Here is a 24,748-nt window from a genome sequence, read left to right as displayed (position 1 = left end):
ATATAACGATGGTATACACAGATATAAGGCAGCTGTATTACTGGTATATAACGATGGTACACACAGATAAGGCAGCTGTATTACTGGTATATAACGATGGTACACACAGATACGGCAGCTGTATTACTGGTATATAACGATGGTATACACAGATATAAGGCAGCTGTATTACTGGTATATAACGATGGTATATACAGATATACGGCAGCTGTATTACTGGTATATAACGATGGTACACACAGATACGGCAGCTGTATTACTGGTATATAACAATGGTATACACAGATATAAGGCAGCTGTATTACTGGTATATAACGATGGTACACACAGATATACAGCAGCTGTATTACTGGTATATAACGATGGTATATAACGATGGTACACACAGATACGGCAGCTGTATTACTGGTATATAACGATGGTACACAGATATACGGCAGCTGTATTACTGGTATACAACGATGGTACACACAGATACGGCAGCTGTATTACTGGTATATAACGATGGTATACACAGATTTACCGCAGCTGTATTACTGGTATATAACGATGGTATACACAGATATACGGCAGCTGTATTACTGGTCTATAACGATGGTATACACAGATATACGACAGCTGTATTACTGGTATATAACGATGGTATACACAGATATACGACAGCTGTATTACTGGTATATAACGATGGTATACACAGATTTACCGCAGCTGTATTACTGGTATATAACAATGGTATACACAGATATACGGCAGCTGTATTACTGGTATATAACGATGGTATACACAGGTATACGGCAGCTGTATTACTGGCATATAACGATGGTATACACAGATATACGGCAGCTGTATTACTGGTATATAACGATGGTATACACAGATATACGGCAGCTGTATTACTGGTATATAACGATGGTATACACAGATATACGGCAGCTGTATTACTGGTATATAACGATGGTATACACAGATATACGGCAGCTGTATTACTGGTATATAACGATGGTATACACAGATATACGGCAGCTGTATTACTGGTATATAACGATGGTATACACAGATATATGGCAGCTGTATTACTGGTATATAACGATGGTATACACAGATATAAGGCAGCTGTATTACTGGTATATAACGATGGTACACAGATATACGGCAGCTGTATTACTGGTATATAACAATGGTATATAACGATGGTATACACAGATATACGGCAGCTGTATTACTGGTATACAACGATGGTATACACAGATATAAGGCAGCTGTATTACTGGTATATAACGATGGTACACACAGATACGGCAGCTGTATTACTGGTATATAACGATGGTATACAGAGATATACGGCAGCTGTATTACTGGTATATAACGATGGTATACACAGATACGGCAGCTGTATTACTGGTATATAACGATGGTATACACAGATATACGGCAGCTGTATTACTGGTACATAACGATGGTATACACAGATACGGCAGCTGTATTACTGGTATATAACGATGGTATACACAGATATAAGGCAGCTGTATTACTGGTATATAACGATGGTACACACAGATACGGCAGCTGTATTACTGGTATATAACGATGGTATACACAGATATAAGGCAGCTGTATTACTGGTATATAACGATGGTATACACAGATATAAGGCAGCTGTATTACTGGTATATAACGATGGTACACACAGATATACGGCAGCTGTATTACTGGTATATAACGATGGTATATAACGATGGTACACACAGATACGGCAGCTGTATTACTGGTATATAACGATGGTACACACAGATATACGGCAGCTGTATTACTGGTATATAACGATGGTACACACAGATACGGCAGCTGTATTACTGGTATATAACGATGGTATACACAGGTATACGGCAGCTGTATTACTGGTATATAACGATGGTATATACAGATATAAGGCAGCTGTATTACTGGTATATATAACGATGGTATATAACGATGGTATACACAGATATAAGGCAGCTGTATTACTGGTATATAACGACGGTATATACAGATATAAGGCAGCTGTATTACTGGTATATATAACGATGGTATATAACGATGGTATACACAGATATACGGCAGCTGTATTACTGGTATATAACGATGGTATACACAGATATACGGCAGCTGTATTACTGGTATATAACGATGGTATACACAGGTATACGGCAGCTGTATTACTGGTATATAACGATGGTATACACAGATATACGGCAGCTGTATTACTGGTATATAACGATGGTATACACAGATATACAGCAGCTGTATTACTGGTATATAACGATGGTATACACAGATATACGGCAGCTGTATTGCTGGTACATAACGATGGTATATAACGATGGTATACAGATATACGGCAGCTGTATTGCTGGTACATAACGATGGTATACACAGATATACAGCAGCTGTATTACTGGTATATAACGATGGTATATAACGATGGTATACAGATATACGGCAGCTGTATTACTGGTATATAACGATGGTATACACAGATATACAGCAGCTGTATTACTGGTATATAACGATGGTATACACAGATATACGGCAGCTGTATTGCTGGTACATAACGATGGTATATAACGATGGTATACACAGCTATACGGCAGCTGTGTTGCTGGTACATAACGATGGTATATAATGATGGTATACACAGATATACGGCAGCTGTATTACTGGTATATAACGATGGTATACACAGATATACGGCAGCTGTATTACTGGTCTATAACGATGGTATACACAGATATATGACAGCTGTATTACTGGTATATAACGATGGTATACACAGATATACGACAGCTGTATTACTGGTATATAACGATGGTATACACAGATTTACCGCAGCTGTATTACTGGTATATAACAATGGTATACACAGATATACGGCAGCTGTATTACTGGTATATAACGATGGTATACACAGGTATACGGCAGCTGTATTACTGGCATATAACGATGGTATACACAGATATACGGCAGCTGTATTACTGGTATATAACGATGGTATACACAGATATACGGCAGCTGTATTACTGGTATATAACGATGGTATACACAGATATACGGCAGCTGTATTACTGGTATATAACGATGGTATACACAGATATACGGCAGCTGTATTACTGGTATATAACGATGGTATACACAGATATACGGCAGCTGTATTACTGGTATATAACGATGGTATACACAGATATACGGCAGCTGTATTACTGGTATATAACGATGGTATACACAGATATATGGCAGCTGTATTACTGGTATATAACGATGGTATACACAGATATAAGGCAGCTGTATTACTGGTATATAACGATGGTACACAGATATACGGCAGCTGTATTACTGGTATATAACAATGGTATATAACGATGGTATACACAGATATACGGCAGCTGTATTACTGGTATATAACGATGGTACACACAGATACGGCAGCTGTATTACTGGTATATAACGATGGTATACAGAGATATACGGCAGCTGTATTACTGGTATATAACGATGGTATACACAGATACGGCAGCTGTATTACTGGTATATAACGATGGTATACACAGATATACGGCAGCTGTATTACTGGTACATAACGATGGTATACACAGATACGGCAGCTGTATTACTGGTATATAACGATGGTATACACAGATATAAGGCAGCTGTATTACTGGTATATAACGATGGTACACACAGATACGGCAGCTGTATTACTGGTATATAACGATGGTATACACAGATATAAGGCAGCTGTATTACTGGTATATAACGATGGTATACACAGATATAAGGCAGCTGTATTACTGGTATATAACGATGGTACACACAGATATACGGCAGCTGTATTACTGGTATATAACGATGGTATATAACGATGGTACACACAGATACGGCAGCTGTATTACTGGTATATAACGATGGTACACAGATATACGGCAGCTGTATTACTGGTATATAACGATGGTACACACAGATACGGCAGCTGTATTACTGGTATATAACGATGGTATACACAGGTATACGGCAGCTGTATTACTGGTATATAACGATGGTATATACAGATATAAGGCAGCTGTATTACTGGTATATATAACGATGGTATATAACGATGGTATACACAGATATAAGGCAGCTGTATTACTGGTATATAACGACGGTATATACAGATATAAGGCAGCTGTATTACTGGTATATATAACGATGGTATATAACGATGGTATACACAGATATACGGCAGCTGTATTACTGGTATATAACGATGGTATACACAGATATACGGCAGCTGTATTACTGGTATATAACGATGGTATACACAGGTATACGGCAGCTGTATTACTGGTATATAACGATGGTATACACAGATATACGGCAGCTGTATTACTGGTATAAAACGATGGTATACACAGATATACAGCAGCTGTATTACTGGTATATAACGATGGTATACACAGATATACGGCAGCTGTATTGCTGGTACATAACGATGGTATATAACGATGGTATACAGATATACGGCAGCTGTATTGCTGGTACATAACGATGGTATACACAGATATACAGCAGCTGTATTACTGGTATATAACGATGGTATATAACGATGGTATACAGATATACGGCAGCTGTATTACTGGTATATAACGATGGTATACACAGATATACAGCAGCTGTATTACTGGTATATAACGATGGTATACACAGATATAAGGCAGCTGTATTACTGGTATATAACGATGGTATACACAGATATAAGGCAGCTGTATTACTGGTATATAACGATGGTATACACAGATATACGGCAGCTGTATTACTGGTATATAACGATGGTATACACAGATATAAGGCAGCTGTATTACTGGTATATAACGATGGTATACACAGATATAAGGCAGCTGTATTACTGGTATATAACGATGGTATACACATATATACGGCAGCTGTATTACTGGTATATAACGATGGTATACACAGATATAAGGCAGCTGTATTACTGGTACATAACGATGGTATATAATGATGGTATACACAGATATACGGCAGCTGTATTACTGGTATATAATGATGGTATACACAGATATACGGCAGCTGTATTGCTGGTACATAACGATGGTATATAACGATGGTATACACAGCTATACGGCAGCTGTATTGCTGGTACATAACGATGGTATATAATGATGGTATACACAGATATACGGCAGCTGTATTACTGGTATATAATGATGGTATACACAGATATACGGCAGCTGTATTACTGGTATATAACGATGGTACATAACGATGGTATATAATGATGGTATACACAGATATACGGCAGCTGTATTACTGGTATATAACGATGGTATATAACGATGGTATACACAGCTATACGGCAGCTGTGTTGCTGGTACATAACGATGGTATATAATGATGGTATACACAGATATACGGCAGCTGTATTACTGGTATATAACGATGGTATACACAGATATACGGCAGCTGTATTACTGGTCTATAACGATGGTATACACAGATATATGACAGCTGTATTACTGGTATATAACGATGGTATACACAGATATACGACAGCTGTATTACTGGTATATAACGATGGTATACACAGATTTACCGCAGCTGTATTACTGGTATATAACAATGGTATACACAGATATACGGCAGCTGTATTACTGGTATATAACGATGGTATACACAGGTATACGGCAGCTGTATTACTGGCATATAACGATGGTATACACAGATATACGGCAGCTGTATTACTGGTATATAACGATGGTATACACAGATATACGGCAGCTGTATTACTGGTATATAACGATGGTATACACAGATATACGGCAGCTGTATTACTGGTATATAACGATGGTATACACAGATATACGGCAGCTGTATTACTGGTATATAACGATGGTATACACAGATATACGGCAGCTGTATTACTGGTATATAACGATGGTATACACAGATATACGGCAGCTGTATTACTGGTATATAACGATGGTATACACAGATATATGGCAGCTGTATTACTGGTATATAACGATGGTATACACAGATATAAGGCAGCTGTATTACTGGTATATAACGATGGTACACAGATATACGGCAGCTGTATTACTGGTATATAACAATGGTATATAACGATGGTATACACAGATATACGGCAGCTGTATTACTGGTATATAACGATGGTACACACAGATACGGCAGCTGTATTACTGGTATATAACGATGGTATACAGAGATATACGGCAGCTGTATTACTGGTATATAACGATGGTATACACAGATACGGCAGCTGTATTACTGGTATATAACGATGGTATACACAGATATACGGCAGCTGTATTACTGGTACATAACGATGGTATACACAGATACGGCAGCTGTATTACTGGTATATAACGATGGTATACACAGATATAAGGCAGCTGTATTACTGGTATATAACGATGGTACACACAGATACGGCAGCTGTATTACTGGTATATAACGATGGTATACACAGATATAAGGCAGCTGTATTACTGGTATATAACGATGGTATACACAGATATAAGGCAGCTGTATTACTGGTATATAACGATGGTACACACAGATATACGGCAGCTGTATTACTGGTATATAACGATGGTATATAACGATGGTACACACAGATACGGCAGCTGTATTACTGGTATATAACGATGGTACACAGATATACGGCAGCTGTATTACTGGTATATAACGATGGTACACACAGATACGGCAGCTGTATTACTGGTATATAACGATGGTATACACAGGTATACGGCAGCTGTATTACTGGTATATAACGATGGTATATACAGATATAAGGCAGCTGTATTACTGGTATATATAACGATGGTATATAACGATGGTATACACAGATATAAGGCAGCTGTATTACTGGTATATAACGACGGTATATACAGATATAAGGCAGCTGTATTACTGGTATATATAACGATGGTATATAACGATGGTATACACAGATATACGGCAGCTGTATTACTGGTATATAACGATGGTATACACAGATATACGGCAGCTGTATTACTGGTATATAACGATGGTATACACAGGTATACGGCAGCTGTATTACTGGTATATAACGATGGTATACACAGATATACGGCAGCTGTATTACTGGTATAAAACGATGGTATACACAGATATACAGCAGCTGTATTACTGGTATATAACGATGGTATACACAGATATACGGCAGCTGTATTGCTGGTACATAACGATGGTATATAACGATGGTATACAGATATACGGCAGCTGTATTGCTGGTACATAACGATGGTATACACAGATATACAGCAGCTGTATTACTGGTATATAACGATGGTATATAACGATGGTATACAGATATACGGCAGCTGTATTACTGGTATATAACGATGGTATACACAGATATACAGCAGCTGTATTACTGGTATATAACGATGGTATACACAGATATAAGGCAGCTGTATTACTGGTATATAACGATGGTATACACAGATATAAGGCAGCTGTATTACTGGTATATAACGATGGTATACACAGATATACAGCAGCTGTATTACTGGTATATAACGATGGTATACACAGATATACGGCAGCTGTATTGCTGGTACATAACGATGGTATATAACGATGGTATACAGATATACGGCAGCTGTATTGCTGGTACATAACGATGGTATACACAGATATACAGCAGCTGTATTACTGGTATATAACGATGGTATATAACGATGGTATACAGATATACGGCAGCTGTATTACTGGTATATAACGATGGTATACACAGATATACAGCAGCTGTATTACTGGTATATAACGATGGTATACACAGATATAAGGCAGCTGTATTACTGGTATATAACGATGGTATACACAGATATAAGGCAGCTGTATTACTGGTATATAACGATGGTATACACAGATATACGGCAGCTGTATTACTGGTATATAACGATGGTATACACAGATATAAGGCAGCTGTATTACTGGTATATAACGATGGTATACACAGATATAAGGCAGCTGTATTACTGGTATATAACGATGGTATACACATATATACGGCAGCTGTATTACTGGTATATAACGATGGTATACACAGATATAAGGCAGCTGTATTACTGGTATATAACGATGGTATACACAGATATACGGCAGCTGTATTGCTGGTACATAACGATGGTATATAACGATGGTATACACAGCTATACGGCAGCTGTATTGCTGGTACATAACGATGGTATATAATGATGGTATACACAGATATACGGCAGCTGTATTACTGGTATATAATGATGGTATACACAGATATACGGCAGCTGTATTACTGGTATATAACGATGGTACATAACGATGGTATATAATGATGGTATACACAGATATACGGCAGCTGTATTACTGGTATATAACGATGGTATATAACGATGGTATACACAGCTATACGGCAGCTGTATTGCTGGTACATAACGATGGTATATAATGATGGTATACACAGATATACGGCAGCTGTATTACTGGTATATAATGATGGTATACACAGATATACGGCAGCTGTATTACTGGTATATAACGATGGTATACACAGATATACGGCAGCTGTATTACTGGTATATAACGATGGTATACACAGATATACGGCAGCTGTATTACTGGTATATAATGATGGTATACACAGATATACGGCAGCTGTATTACTGGTACATAACGATGGTATACACAGATATACGGCAGACACATGGAAGCTGAAGCCATGACAATATGTTCCATAGAATTCAATACCATTTTCCTATATAATATCCATGTCCGTGACCATTACTGATGTGGGTGGGAGATGCCCGTGAGCCCGCACCCCCTGTGCCAGGCTCTGCCTGGTTGTGCCCAGCCCACTACTCCACACAGGAAGGATACGAGGTGTCTGTGGAGGACGGACAGGCGGCCTCCTGCTCCGGGAGCGATAGCACAGCTCTGGGCCTGCATGCTTCTACGGTCCGTCACTTTGTCACCGACAGCTGGTCTGGAGGGCACAGAGCGGCATCTCTACCGGCCTGATAAACCTCCGTGTCCAGAACCTCCGCCTCCCGACCGGAGCCTGCACCGCCCCGTGCAAGGTTCGAAGGGCGCAGCGCGGTGATAGGGCGGGTACTGCCCGGCGGAAGAGAACCGCCACCGAGCACACAATGGTAGCTGGTGATGGCAGCCATCAGTGCTAGTTCCCATGCCCAGTGCTGCCGGTGCACACACCATTACCCTGCTACGTGATGGGGCAGTGGAAGGTGCTCTGGCGCTGAAGGCTGGTATTTAGTGTAGAAAGAAACGGGCACACAACTCCCAGGTGTCATTTGTTTCTCTGCCTCCCCATTTTCAGGAGCGCTGCTTGCTTCCAGTGAATGGATTTTTTTTTTTTAATACTAGTGGGAACTGAAATCAACTCACAATGTTCGGTGTAGAAATCTGGCTCTAAGGGTAGGTGCCCACGGTCAGTAATTGGCAGCGCTATGGATGCAGCACACGTCCGCTCCATTCAAAGCGCTGCCGCTATTGAACACAGGTATTCCGCATGTGTTCATTGATCCGTGCGGAATCACCGTGTCCTATGCATTGGACGGTGATATTTATCTTGCGCAGTCTGAGCGTCTCCACAAGAAAAATAGACATACTGCGGTCTGGAAAGATGCGCCGCATGTCCGTCTCCGCAGGTGTCTGTACACACATAGTGGAGATGGAATTTCTTGAAATGCTATCCACTATGCTGTAATATCTGGCTGCTGCGGGTTGGACTCTGAGGATGTGCACAGCATCCAATCTGCAGCGTTTACTGACTGTGGGAACATCCTTAGCCATCAGCCAAATGCTCCGAACTCGCATGAAAGTTCAGCCACACATTCATTTTGTTTCCATTGGGAGAACTCTCCATTCTCCCAATGGAAACTGGAAAGTGGCTGGCAGACTCCTGAGAGCCTCTGAACCCAAACAGCGTTATCCTTGTCCTACAGGATATCAGGAGCTGCTGTACACGGCGAGTCCACTCTTCCCACCATCCGCCATACACGTACACTGCATGGCGGAGCAGCCACCTTGTACACAGCCGACGCTGGACGTCAGAGACTGATTTTTTTTCTATGTCACGCAGTATTATAAGAGTGAAGTATATAGATATCTGGTCCAGAGATGTAGATCTGTTTGTCATCAGCATAGAGGTGATACTGCAAGCCGTGAGATTCTGTGAGCTGTCCCAGGCTGAAGGTGTATATGGAGAAGAGCAGGGGCCCTAGGACTGAACCTTGCGGAATTCTGACGGGGCGAGATGAGGAGGTGGTGTGTGAGTGGGATGTCTGCTCTGTTAGGTATGACGCAATCCAGGATAGGGCCAAGTCTGTGATGCCAGATGAGGGTATGTAGTAATAGGGAATGGTGCACTGTGCCAAAGGCAGAGGACAGGTCCAGGAGGAGGAGGACAGAGTAGCGTCGCTTGGCTTTGGTGGTTAATAGGTCATTGGTGACTTTGAGCCCGCCATATGGCGTCATTAATAGGCTTTGAGCCATATGCTCTGCATTTCTATGTGAACATTGCCACAAACAGATTATTTGCACAGGTGCACCAAGCGGCCAATTCTGATTGTAGGCTGGCTGCCTTATCGGTATTATTGCACCTGGGCATTTGCCATCTTATTTTAGGTCCGCTGCACCTTGGATAGTGCAATTGGAGGCCTTGGACAGGTAAGCATCTCTGCCTGTGGAATGTTTTTTTTTTGGTCATTGGTGACTTTAGTTAGGGCAGTTTCAGTGGAATGATGCGCCCGGAAGCCAGATTGTAAGCGGTCCAAGAGGGAGCAAGAAGAGAGGTGGGAGGACAGTTCAAGATAGTTACATAGTTATTAAGGTTGAAGGAAGACGTTAAGTCCATCTAGTTCAACCCATAGCCTAACCTAACATGCCCTAACATGTTGATCCAGAGAAAGGCAAGAAAAACCCATGTGGCAAAGAGTAAGCTCCACACTGGGGAAAAAAAATTCCTTCCCGACTCCACATACGGCAATCAGACTAGTTCCTTGGATCAACGCCCTATCAAGGAATCTAGTGTATGTACCCTGTAACATTATACTTTTCAAGAAAGGCATCCAATCCCCTCTTAAATTTAAGTAATGAATCACTCATTACAACATCATTCGGCAGAGAGTTCCATAGTCTCACTGCTCTTACAGTAAAGAATCCACGTCTGTTATTATTATGCTTAAACCTTATTTTCTCCAGACGTAGAGGATGTCCCCTTGTCCCTGTCTCAGGTCTATGATTAAAAAGATAATCCGCAAGGTCTTTGTACTGTCCCCTCATATATTTATACATTAAAATAAGATCACCCCTTAGTCTTCGTTTTTCCAAACTAAATAGCCCCAAGTGTAATAACCTATCTTGGTATTGCAGACCCCCCAGTCCTCTAATAACCTTGGTCGCTCTTCTCTGCACCCGCTCTAGTTCAGCTATGTCTTTCTTTTCAAAGTATTTTTATTGGAGTTTTAAAATTTTTTAAACGGGTAGGAAATGCAGGGGAGGGGAGGGAAGGAAGGGAAGGGATATGATAATAGGAAAAGGAAAAAATCCCTATAAAAATAGGGGTGACAAGCGATCATGTAGTATTTTTAGTACATGCAAATCGGTTGTAGTTATAAAAAAACAACACCTAAAAGGAAGTAAAATGAGTTAACATAAAAGATGAGTATGTTGTATATATACCTAGTAGTTGCAACAAAGCACGAAAGCGATAAAAGAATAATCGTATAAGCTTAAAATTACAAAAGATAAGCCCATATTTTATATAAATGTACGAGTATGATGACTTGTCGGTCCTGGTAAACCCTTAGGTAACCATGTGACCATGTGGGGCAATGTTCGGTTCTAAACAAAGGCTCTAAAGTGGAGATAAATCAGTCTAATGTATATTCCTCAGTCAAGGTTTGGATCTGCTGTTGAAGAAGAGGACGAATCCGCCGAAGAGTCAGAAGAGGCCCAAGCCTGTTGGATTCCCAATGAATTCAGAAGTTCGAAACCCTCCTCTTTAGAGGCGATAAAGAGAGATTTTGAGGAATGATTAACCATGAGAGTAGATGACCGGGACCACTGGTAGGGAACACCGGCTTTCCGTGAACAACGTGTGATTGGAGAGAGTAGCTTCCTTTTCTGTAGGGTGTCTCGTGAAGGGTCTTTAAAAAAAGACAAGTGTCCGTAAGGTGATGAAGAAAATTCAGGATTTTTTGATATGGCAAAAAGAGCATTCCTCGTCCAACCAGGGTAAAAAGTGACGATCACGTCTCTTGATACTTCTTTTGGGAGTGATGGCGGCCTGCGTATTCTGAAGAACTTTTCTATTAGAAATTTTTGGTTAGTGTTGGGAACCAAGTGAAAAACCATTTTTGATATATAAACTTTTGAGCTGGGAGGTCTGGATAGTCTCTGGAATTCCTCTTATTTTAACATTGTTTTTTCTTCTAAAGTCCTCATAGTCAGCTAGGTCAGCTTTAAGGTTGTCAATTTCCCTTTGAATTTTGTCTAATGGTTCTTGAGGGATGGAGTGGCCTAGGGACATTCTCAATTCAGTTTTTTCAAAGGAGTCCACTGTCACGATATGGTATGAAATATCATATAAGTAGTTTCTCTTGTTAGCAGGCTGCAGGCTAAAAAAAAAAAAAGCCCCCTTCCCTTTCAGTCAGCCAAGAGCTTCCCTTTCCAAGGTATGGGGGAAGAAGAGTTTATTACCTCTAGCTCGGAGAGCAAAGGTATTTACGACCGGCATCCCTGCAGTGGAAAGTGACCGGCTAGAACTGGATTCTAAGTCTCTAGAATCCATGGAAGTTCTTTGTTCTGTTTTTGTAAGATATTGCGCAAACCGTTTAAGTTAAGAACACGAAAATATATATTCTTAATCTCCCTCGGTGGATCTACCGATCACTCTAAACACGGGCTTCTAACTCCATCTGGTAAAGAAGTAGGGATTTCTCTGTAAATATGTATCCCAGATAGGACATATTTGATCTCATTAGAATGCCCACGTTAATCCGAGATGAATGCTGGGTTTGTTATGACTATGACATGTTTTGTAGCGAAGTTATAGAAAGTAGATAAATTTAAGGTTGAAGTACTCAGAATGTAGAGAGAGGAGGGTCTGGATAAGCCAGCCTTTCTGTGATGTCACAGGCTGCAGGTTTTTAAGTTCCTGGCAGGCTCCCAGCAGAGTCTTCTTGCCTTTTTCCTGGAAAGCCCTGAGCATGTCCAATGAGCTGGGACTTATGGAAGCTCCACTAGCCTGGTTGCCTGCAATGCTTTGAACACATGTAAGTGTTATTCTCATGTAATCCTTGTTTTTTTTATAATTACCCTGTACATATTTGCAATTAGAACAAAAATCACAATCAATAAAGTAAAGTAACCAGGCTGAGAAGGGCTAAAGCCCTGCTCCCTCTGTAAATACATAAGTATCACCAAATATAATAATAGGTGTACTACTCCCAAAATGTATATAGAACTAGAGAACACGGAGTACACAGAACACCAACAAATAAGAATAATAAAACAATCATTTTATTAATACATTTAAAACATACACAAATAGCCCAATCAAGGGGCAAAGTACACAAAGGAGGAAGGATGCAAGGAACCTGCTAGCACAGCAGGTTATCTGGACCAATAATACAAAATATCTGGGGGCATGTGCAACAAATCCTAAACCAGGAGAGGGGGGGGGGGGGGGGGGGTTGGAAAAGAGTATATAGTTTCAAAGGTCTAGTATCCAGGTTCTGCGCACGAACACCTACAGATACCACCATCAACATGGAATCCCCAACCTCGCTATAGGTACCAATAGGATGCCGTCACTCACCCATAATCAAGTAGTGCCCACGGTCCGCCTGCTGTGACCCCTTGACGCGCGTTTCGCGTGAGTGCTTCTTCAAGAAGAGGAGTAGCGTGTGTTGTGTCCCCTGAGTTTAAATAGAACTGCCCTGAATTGCCAACAGGTGCGGCGCATGCGTCCCGAAGAGCGCAACCCGGAAGTGCCAGTCTCATGTTGTAGCCGTCAATACGATGTGCGCCTGCGGCAAAATCTTGCCGGGTGACGTCACAGAGCATGCGCACATCGTAGCAATAGATAACCACAGAGATGGATAGGTAATGCGCTGCTCGAAAAGCGCATGCGCACTGTGGCGTCCATGGATATGAAGACCCAGGCGGCGGCCATATTTGTGGAGTGCAATAAATGATGGGAGGTGAATACTGGCATGGGCGTGAAGGTGAGAGAATGCTAATGAGAACAGAGCAGTCACTCACATCGAAAGGGGTGTGTATAGACAGCGTTCACTGTGAAATGAAAGTGCCTGAATCTAATTGAGCCACCCTGTACAGCGGCCACAGTGGGGAGTATTTAAGTGAAGGTAGGTTGAAAATGACATGGACAAATGACGTGATACTGGGTAAATTCTATGTCAGCTGAAACTCAGTCCATATGTGGACCAGAGGATAGAATCTCTAATGGTATGCATAGGTGCAAGTGCATAACATACAAATGAAAAACAGCATGTAAAACATGATAACAATTAACATTTATAAAGTGACATAGTGCATGGCATAATACATGATAAGCATAAACTAACAACCGCCTTTTCCACATAAACGCAATATACAGACAGCCTGGAGTAATCCTGATATGGCATACGGCGTAGATCATCTTTCAAGATGCATAATAGGTCCATGCTGGAATCTATCATAGATGTGACGTCATCATTTATATGAATCTTGAGCGGCGCAGATTTCTCTGGGAGCATACGCACAACATCTGGGGCAGGAAGGTAAGTAAATACTAAAAACTAAAAACAAACATAACACAACAATGAATAAAACGCTAATTAAAAAATAGGGTGAAAACAAATATCTAAGGTGATATATATATAAAGCAAGGCATCTGCTGCACAAAAAACGAAGACAATGGTGGACATAGATGCTACATTATCTCAAAATGGGAAGATGATGTCAATCACAAGAAGGGGGCGAAGGACAACTTCTCATTAAGCCCCTTAGGGGCCATGGTGTCCAAGGTGGCAATCCACCGACACTCACGTTGTGCCAACATTTGGCATAGATTTCCGCCCCTAATTCCGCCATGAATTCTATCAATACCCCGCACCTTGAGGCCGCTAGGATCGGATCCATGAAAGGATCTGAAATGTTTAGGGAGTGTCTTATGAGACGCCAAAGCCTCGGCGTCTACAATATCTCGAGCTGCCCTAATGTGTCGCACGTGCTCACGTATCCTGACTTTCAGCTCCCTTGAAGTCAGGCCGATGTAGATGAGGGAGCAGGGGCAGATGGCATAATATACTACATGGGTAGTGCTACATGATATGTAGTCACGAATCTTATACTCCCTGCTCCCATCGGAAGATTTAAACGTGCCACAGCGTAGGACATTAGGGCAGGCAACACAGGATCCACATGGAAAGCAGCCCACTCTCTTGGTGCCTGAGCCACACAATGTCGGTTGTTTAGTGACATGGTGGCTTTTAACAAGATAATCTCTTAAGTTTTTCCCCCTACGCTGTGTCAACTGGGGACCAGACGATAAATGTACCGCGAGAGTGTTGTCAGTACACAAAACCGACCAGTGTTTAGATAAAATACCGCGGATCTGTTCCCAGCGACAGTTGGAGGTGGAAATAAATCTGATCTTATTCGGTGTTTCACGAGGTATCACTTTCGGCACCAGAAGGTCTTCCCTATTCATATGTCTCGCTCGCCTGTACCCTCTCTTGATACAGCGGCCGCTGTATCCCCTGTCTTTAAAACGGTCACTCAATAAGGCTGATTGTTGTTCAAAGCGTGTCTCCGTGGAACACACCCGCCTATTCCTCAGGAACTGGCCAACTGGGATGGCCTGAATAGTGGAATAACTGTGCAGAGGAGGCATGCAACAAGGAGTTAACCACGGTGTCTTTGCGGTATAAATCCGTCTCGATGTTCCCATCCTCCCCCACAAACAAAGCAATATCAAGAAAATCAATGTGACATGCATGGAATTTATATTTAAATTTCAAATTAAAGAGGTTATTGTTGAGAAATTGCATAAATTGAGAGAGGCTGGTCTCGTCACCCCTCCAAATCATGAGGACATCGTCAATATAACGAAACCAGCCCACCACTGGGTCGGCGGCGTGCGTCCCGTCAACCTGGAAAACCTGTTGCTCCCAAAAACCGAGGAGCAGGTTAGCATATGACGGAGCGCACGCCGCACCCATGGCCGTACCTTGAGTTTGTAAATAAAACCGATTTTTAAAAAAGAAAAAATTCCATGCACGTCACATTGATTTTCTTGATATTGCTTTGTTTGTGGGGGAGGATGGGAACATCAAGACGGATTTATACCGCAAAGACACCGCGGTTAACTCCTTGTTGCATGCCTCCTCTGCACACAGTTATTCCACTATTCAGGCCATCCCAGTTGGCCAGTTCCTGAGGAATAGGCAGGTGTGTTCCACGGAGACACGCTTTGAACAACAATCAGCCTTATTGAGTGACCGTTTTAAAGACAGGGGATACAGCGGCCGCTGTATCAAGAGAGGGTACAGGCGAGCGAGACATATGAATAGGGAAGACCTCCTGGTGCCGAAAGTGATAACTCGTGAAACACCGAATAAGATCAGATTTATTTCCACCTCCAACTGTCGCTGGGAACAGATCCGCGGTATTTTATCTAAACACTGGTCGGTTTTGTGTACTGACAACACTCTCGCGGTACATTTATCGTCTGGTCCCCAGTTGACACAGCGTAGGGGGAAAAACTTAAGAGATTATCTTGTTAAAAGCCACCATGTCACTAAACAACCGACATTGTGTGGCTCAGGCACCAAGAGAGTGGGCTGCTTTCCATGTGGATCCTGTGTTGCCTGCCCTAATGTCCTGCGCTGTGGCACGTTTAAATCTTCCGATGGGAGCAGGGAGTATAAGATTCGTGACTACATATCATGTAGCACTACCCATGTAGTATATTATGCCATCTGCCCCTGCTCCCTCATCTACATCGGCCTGACTTCAAGGGAGCTGAAAGTCAGGATACGTGAGCACGTGCGGGACATTAGGGCAGCTCGAGATATTGTAGACGCCGAGGCTTTGGCGTCTCTTAAGACACTCCCTAAACATTTCAGATCCTTTCATGGATCCGATCCTAGCGGCCTCAAGGTGCGGGGTATTGATAGAATTCATGGCGGAATTAGGGGCGGAAATCTATGCCAAATGTTGGCACAACGTGAGTGTCGGTTGATTGCCACCTTGGACACCATGGCCCCTAAGGGGCTTAATGAGAAGTTGTCCTTCGCCCCCTTCTTGTGATTGACATCATCTTCCCATTTTGAGATAATGTAGCATCTATGTCCACCATTGTCTTCGTTTTTTGTGCAGCAGATGCCTTGCTTTATATATATATCTCCTTAGATATTTGTTTTCACCCTATTTTTTAATTAGCGTTTTATTCATTGTTGTGTTATGTTTGTTTTTAGTTTTTAGTATTTACTTACCTTCCTGCCCCAGATGTTGTGCGTATGCTCCCAGAGAAATCTGCGCCGCTCAAGATTAATATAAATGATGACGTCACATCTATGATAGATTCCAGCATGGACCTATTATGCATCTTGAAAGATGATCTACGCCGTATGCCATATCAGGATTACTCCAGGCTGTCTGTATATTGCGTTTATGTGGAAAAGGCGGTTGTTAGTTTATGCTTATCATGTATTATGCCATGCACTATGTCACTTTATAAATGTTAATTGTTATCATGTTTTACATGCTGTTTTTCATTTGTATGTTATGCACTTGCACCTATGTATACCATTAGGGATTCTATCCTCTGGTCCACATATGGACTGAGTTTCAGCTGACATAGAATTTACCCAGTATCACGTCATTTGTCCATGTCTTTTTCAACCTACCTTCACTTAAATACTCCCCACTGTGGCCGCTGTACAGGGTGGCTCAATTAGATTCAGGCACTTTCATTTCACAGTGAACGCTGTCTATACACACCCCTTTCGATGTGAGTGACTGCTCTGTTCTCATTAGCATTCTCTCACCTTCACGCCCATGCCAGTATTCACCTCCCATCATTTATTGCACTCCACAAATATGGCCGCCGCCTGGGTCTTCATATCCATGGACGCCACAGTGCGCATGCGCTTTTCGATCAGCGCATTACCTATCCATCTCTGTGGTTATCTATTGCTACGATGTGCGCATGCTCTGTGACGTCACCCGGCAAGATTTTGCCGCAGGCGCACATCGTATTGACGGCTACAACACGAGACTGGCACTTCCGGGTTGCGCTCTTCGGGACGCATGCGCCGCACCTGTTGGCAATTCAGGGCAGTTCTATTTAAACTCAGGGGACACAACACACGCTACTCCCCTTCTTGAAGAAGCACTCACGCGAAACGCGCGTCAAGGGGTCACAGCAGGCGGACCGTGGGCACTACTTGATTATGGGTGAGTGATGGCATCCTATTGGTACCTATAGTGAGGTTGGGGATTCCATGTTGATGGTGGTATCTGTAGGTGTTCGTGCGCAGAACCTGGATACTAGACCTTTGAGACTATATACTCTTTTCCAACCCCCCCCCCCCTCTCCTGGTTTAGGATTTATTGCACATGCCCCCAGATATTTTGTATTATTGGTCCAGATAACCTGCTGTGCTAGCAGGTTCCTTGCATCCTTCCTCCTTTGTGTACTTTGCCCCTTGATTGGGCTATTTGTGTATGTTTTAAATGTATTAATAAAATGATTGTTTTATTATTCTTACATATTTGCAATTGTCTCATTTGTAACATCCTTGTAAAATATTTTGATAAAACACTGCCTAAACTTTATGGAGTATAATAATTAATATACTAGATTCGTTCTCCTGTTCTAAACGTACCCTGTCTCCTGAAGGGAATTACGCTACTGTTTTGGGTGAGCTTCGGACCCGTTTAATCGAAGCTGGTGGCAGCGATACCGTGTGCAGGCTTTTGGGTGATGTTGTAGCGACTGCGGCGTTGATAATTATTGTTCCTGCCTGAGTGGGATTATTTTATCGCGTCGCTGCAGCGTGCCCAATAGCCAGTACATAGCAGGCAGCCTGTCTGGCGACTAATTACCCAGGGTGCAGTACCTAATCTGACCTGAGAGTAAGGGGGCGCCAGAGAGCTGCAAGTGTTAAGTGGAACTGTAAGCAGGATATACATAAATCCCTGCAGTCCGTGGTATATTGAAGAGCAGTGGGATACCTAGAATAAGCCCCTGCTGTAAACTAAGAGGTCAATAGCCTTGTGTGTGTTTTTTCATCACATTGTGGAGTGGAGGGATAACTAAGATAAGCCCCCCTGCACATGTGATAGCCATCTGTTGGCCTAAAGTCACCCCGATCCGTGACGTAGGGGTGACGGTCACGGTGTGAATCGTGACAAATTGGTGGCAGCGGTCAGGGATTCCTGACAAATTGGCAAGGTGGTGGGATATCTTAGAGCATTAGTGATTTGGTTTGAGTAATCATTCCTCTCACTAAAAACTTGCAAAGTTCTTGCGATGACTCTGCGCAAATAAGTTTGGATAACGAACTCAGTGTTTATTAGTCTTGAGACAATTGTGTACTGGTAATTGTCCCCTCCCTTTCTCTTCGTTTTCTGTCCTATCTTTTATTTGGCAACCATGGTTGTGCTGGGAGAAGTCTTTTATGAACAGCAGACCAGAGACACCCTTGTTGCCTTATGCAAGTCACAGCACATTGACTTTGCAGGCAAAAACAAAGCCCAACTGGTCGCAGATCTGGTGCAATGGGAAGCCGCTCTAGACCACTCTCAGAGCTCAGTAGCCGCAGAAGCCAGCACAAGCGAACATGGTGCTGCAGCAGAGGTCCAACCACTGAATGCTGGCCCTGTTAGCAATCTGGGCGAATTGGACCCCCACCTGCAGGCGGCCTTGAAAGAATTCCCAACTGACGACCATGAGGGACGTCGGCAGCTGATTCAGCAATACCATGAGCGAGCCGAGCGAGAGGCCCAGGCCCAGCGAGCCGAGCGAGAGGCCCAAGTGGAGCGGGAGTACCAGCTGCAGATGGCCCGACTGCAAATGCAGGGGTTGTCCCAGACCAACCGTGAGTCCAGCAGCGCTCAGACACCGAAGCCCCGGCCCGATCACTTCCCTGTTATGGAAAAGGACGGGGACTTGGACACTTTTCTGCGGGCCTTTGAGAAAGCCTGCAGACAGTACCAGCTGCCTACAGACCAATGGACAGTACCAGCTGCCTACAGACCAATGGGCACGATACCTGACACCAGGGCTGAGAGGCAAAGCTCTGGAGGCGTTTGCTGCCCTCCCTCAAGAACAAGATGGTGACTATGAGGCCATCAAGCAGGCTATGATAGCCAAGTACCAGCTTACACCCGAGGTGTACCGTAGAAAGTTCCGGACCCTCCAACGTGGCCCACACAACAGTTACAGTGATGTGGTGCATGGACTGGGGACCCACTTTGACCAGTGGACCCAAGGACTGTCAGTGACCACCTTTGCACAGCTGCGAGACCTGATGATCAAAGACCAGTTCTTTCATCTTTGCCTAGCTGAGGTGCGACAGTTCGTGATGGACAGAGAACCCAAAGACGTGACGAAAACAGCGCAGATTGCCGATGCCTATGAGGCCAACCGTAGATCAGAAGCGCGGTAGCCAGTCACCACCAGCTGGAGAGGGGGTAAGCCTGCAGCCATCGCCAGTACCCCTGCCAGCCAACACACCAGAGGTCCTGGCCCTGTGGCCAACAACACCAGACCTACCACCGAACCCCGCAAGTGTTACTTCTGCAATCGGCCTGGTCATATCAGTCCCAACTGTCCAGACAAGCAGAAGAACCCCTCATCCAAGGCCCCAGAGCCTAATGCAGCATTCTTTTGGTGGGTGGAGTGGTTGGGAGGGTGTGTGACAACGTACAGCACGTCACTGTGGGAGGCCATGTTGCTACAGGCCTCAAAGACACCGGGGCTGAACGAACCCTCATCCGACCCGAACTGGCGGCCCCTGAAGAAATTCCGGGGAAAACCCTAACTGTCACTGGGATTGGGGGCATCAGCTGTCCCTTACCGATGGCCCGGGTTTATCTTGATTGGGGTGCTGGGAGCGGGGTGAAGGAAGTGGGGTTGTCTGATAATTTGCCCACTGATGTTTTGTTGGGGACTGATTTGGGGAGGATGGTTGCATACTATGTCCCTGACACCCCTCCCCAATCTACTAATGAGGGTAAAGTTAACCCTGATGATGATGATGGGAAATCGCATGTGTTACCTGACCATGCTTTATCTTGTAATGATGCATCTAATAACCATTTTTTTTCCTAGGATTGATGGTGAAAATGTTGTACCTGTGCCAACTGAACCTGATAATGATTTTTCTGTGAAGGTTAATGTGTCCATAGGTACAGGCGTGCCCAGCCACGTCGCTCTGCAGAGTGAGACGGCTGAGGAACCCCTAACGGGCAAGTGTCGGTGCTACAGGAAATGGGGAGATGCATGAGAACCGTGAGGAAGGTGATGCTATGAAAGTGACCAGTGCCACCAAGGAAGGTAACTGGACCATAAGTAGCACTGCCCCTGGAGTGTTGGGGGTGGATGGGGAGGTAGAGCCCATAGCAGTGCCGGCTGATGGGTCTGTAGAAACCCCCGGGGAGACAGCCTACGTAGCTGCTGTCACCCGCAGTCAGAGTGCCCGGAACACAGAGAACTGTCTGCCTTCCGGACCCTCCTCAGTCATCACTGTGAACCAGAGGTGGACCCAGAGCAGGTCCAAGAGGGTTCCCGTGGGGAAGGGACCCTGATATCGCTTCTGGCTTCCCCTAGCCAGGAGTTTCAGGCCGCTCTGCACAGTTTGAGACAACTCGCCGGGACGCTCTTCTCCGAGACTGATAAGGAGAAAGTGTTCTGGGAACGAGGAAGGTTGTACCGGGAGACAGTACCCGGAGAATCACTAAAGGAGTGGTTGAGGGAAAGAGCTGGTCGTCCCACAGCAATTCCGGGGTGAGTTGTTGCGGATTGCCCATGAGATCCCGCTAGCTGGACACTTGGGGATCAGCAAAACTAAGGCCCGGCTGTCTCAACACTTCTATTGGCCTAAGATGGGGACAGATGTGTCAAACTACTGCCGCTCCTTTGTCACCTGTCAAAGAGTGGGGAAGGCGGGGCCTGCTCTTAAGGCTCCCCTGATCCCGTTGCCAGTGATAGAGGAGCCTTTCCAGAGGATCGCGGTGGACATTGTGGGCCCGCTGGCCGTCCCCAGCAGCTCTGGAAAGCGATATATCCTTACTGTGGTAGACTACGCTACCCGGTACCCAGAGGCAGTAGCTCTGTCGTCAACTAGGGCAGATAAGGTGGCGGATGCCCTGTTGGCCATCTTTTCACGTGTAGGATTTCCCAGGGAAATGCTTACTGATCAAGGGACCCAATTTGTGTCTCGCCTAATGGAGGCTCTCTGTAAGAGAATGCAGGTGAAGCACCTGGTATCGAGTGCGTATCACCCACAGACCAATGGCTTGTGTGAACGCTTCAATGGTACCCTCAAACAGATGCTACGCATGCTGGTTGAGACTCATGGGCGCGACTGGGAGCGGTACCTCCCACACCTGCTGTTCACTTACCGAGAGGTTCCGCAGGCCTCGACGGGGTTCTCCCCCTTCGAGCTCCTGTACGGCAGGCGAGTCCGGGGACCCCTTGGGTTGGTAAGAGAATCCTGGGAAGAGGAGCCGAACCCTTCTGAAGTGTCCATAGTGGAGTATGTCCTGCGCTTCCGTGACAAGATGCAGACCTTGACGCAGTTGGTGCATGACAAGATGACGCAGGCTCAGGCTGACCAGAAGCACTGGTACGACCAGAACGCCCGGGAGCGGACCTGCCACGTGGGTCAAAAGGTGTGGGTGCTGGTCCCCGTACCAACGGATAAGCTTCAGGCAGCCTGGGAGGGCCCGTACGCCGTCCACCAACAGCTCAACCCGGTCACTTACGTGGTCACGCTTGACCACGCTCGGGGTAGGCGAAAGGCCTTTCACGTCAACATGATGAAGGCTCATCACGAACGTGAACTTTTCGTCCTACCGGTCTGCAGCTTGGCTGAAGACGGGGAGGAAGACACCCTCCTGGATATGCTGGCCCAAGGCCAATGGGTCCATCGAGGACATGGAGGTAAGCGCCTCGTTAACGGAACCACAGCGGTTGCAGTTGCAAACCACACTGGAACCCTTCCGGGTCGTGTTCTCCAACCGACCTGGGAGGACTCAGCAGTCCACAAGGTGGACACCGGGAATCACGCCCCACTACGGCGAACACCCTATCGAATCTCTGACCAGGTGCAGCAGGTTATGCGCGAGGAGATCGATGAGATGTTACAGCTGGGGGTGATTCGACGGTCAAAAAGCGCATGGGCCTCACCTGTAGTTCTCGTGCCGAAGAAAGACCGGACCACCCAGTTCTGCGTGGACTGCAGGGGGCTCAACGCCATCACAGCCTCTGACGCGCACCCAATGCCGCGCATCGAGGATCTGCTGGATTGGTTAGCTGGCGCAGATTACCTAACAATAATGGATCTGAGTAGAGGATACTGGCAGATTCCCCTGAGCCCCGAGGCGCAGGAGAAGTCCGCCTTTATCACGCCCTTCGGACTGTACGAGTCCACGGTCATGCCCTTCGGCATGAAGAACGCCCCTGCCACTTTCCAGCGGATGGTCAACCTCCTGCTTCAGGGACTGGAGAAGTACGCCATGGCGTACTTGGATGACATTGCCATCTTCAGTTCCTCCTGGGGGGAACACCTGCAGCATCTCGAGGAGGTGCTCAGGCGAATTCACCAAGCAGGACTGACTATCAAGCCGGGAAAGTGCCAGATGGGCATGAGGGAGGTCCACTACCTGGGGTACCGGGTAGGCGGAAACACCCTAAAGCCAGAGCCTGACAAAGTGGGAGTGATCGTGAACTGGCCCACTCCCGTGACCAAGAAACAGGTGATGTCCTTCTTGGGCACTGCAGGGTACTATAGGTTCTTCGTACAGCACTATAGTAGCCTGGCAAAACCTTTGACGTACCTCACCAGGAAGAAGCTACCCCACATTGTCAACTGGACAGATAGCTGTGAGGGGGCCTTCCAGGCGTTGAAAACCGCACTGTGCAACGCCCCTGTGTTGAAAGCAGTCGACAGCAGTCGACCGTTCTTGGTGCAGACTGACGCTAACGAGTTTGGCCTTGGTGCTGTGCTCAGCCAGGTTGACTCAGAGGACCAAGAGCACCCCGTGTTATACCTGAGCCGGAAACTTTTGCCGAGGGAAGTGGCCTACTCCACCATCGAGAAGGAGTGCCTGGCCATAGTCTGGGCCCTGCAGCGCTTGCAGCCCTACTTGTACGGTCGCCCCTTCACTGTGGTGACCGACAACGACCCTCTGCGCTGGCTAAACGCCATGTGGGGAACCAACGGCAGGTTGCTACGCTGGAGCCTTGCCCTTCAGCAGTTTGACTTCACCATTGAACACAAAACGGTCAAAGAGCATGGGAATGCAGATGGACTGTCCCGCCAGGGTGAACCCACTGAGGTGCGCTTGTAGGCATACCGTGGGGTTCTACCTCCCTAGCGCACACCAAAAGGGGGAGGTGTCACGATATGGTATGAAATATCATATA

General features: G+C 44.8%; 1 protein-coding gene across 1 annotated transcript in view; it reads right to left on the bottom strand.

Annotated features, from left to right (window-relative positions):
- LOC138676199 (phytanoyl-CoA dioxygenase, peroxisomal-like) overlaps nucleotides 1-9,396 on the bottom strand; it is a 76,252-nt gene extending 66,856 nt beyond the window's left edge. Inside the window, exon 1 of the mRNA XM_069765207.1 lies at nucleotides 8,941-9,396. Within this exon, the coding sequence (XP_069621308.1) occupies nucleotides 8,941-9,009 (69 nt within the window). The 5' untranslated portion in view covers nucleotides 9,010-9,396. The remainder of the gene's footprint in view (nucleotides 1-8,940) is intronic.
- Between the last annotated feature and the right edge of the window lie 15,352 nt (nucleotides 9,397-24,748).

The sequence above is a fragment of the Ranitomeya imitator genome, chromosome 4 (assembly GCF_032444005.1).
Source record: "Ranitomeya imitator isolate aRanImi1 chromosome 4, aRanImi1.pri, whole genome shotgun sequence".
Lineage (NCBI taxonomy): Eukaryota > Metazoa > Chordata > Amphibia > Anura > Dendrobatidae > Ranitomeya > Ranitomeya imitator.
Note: the sequence above shows the minus strand (reverse complement) of the source record. Positions and strands in the feature narration are given on the sequence as shown.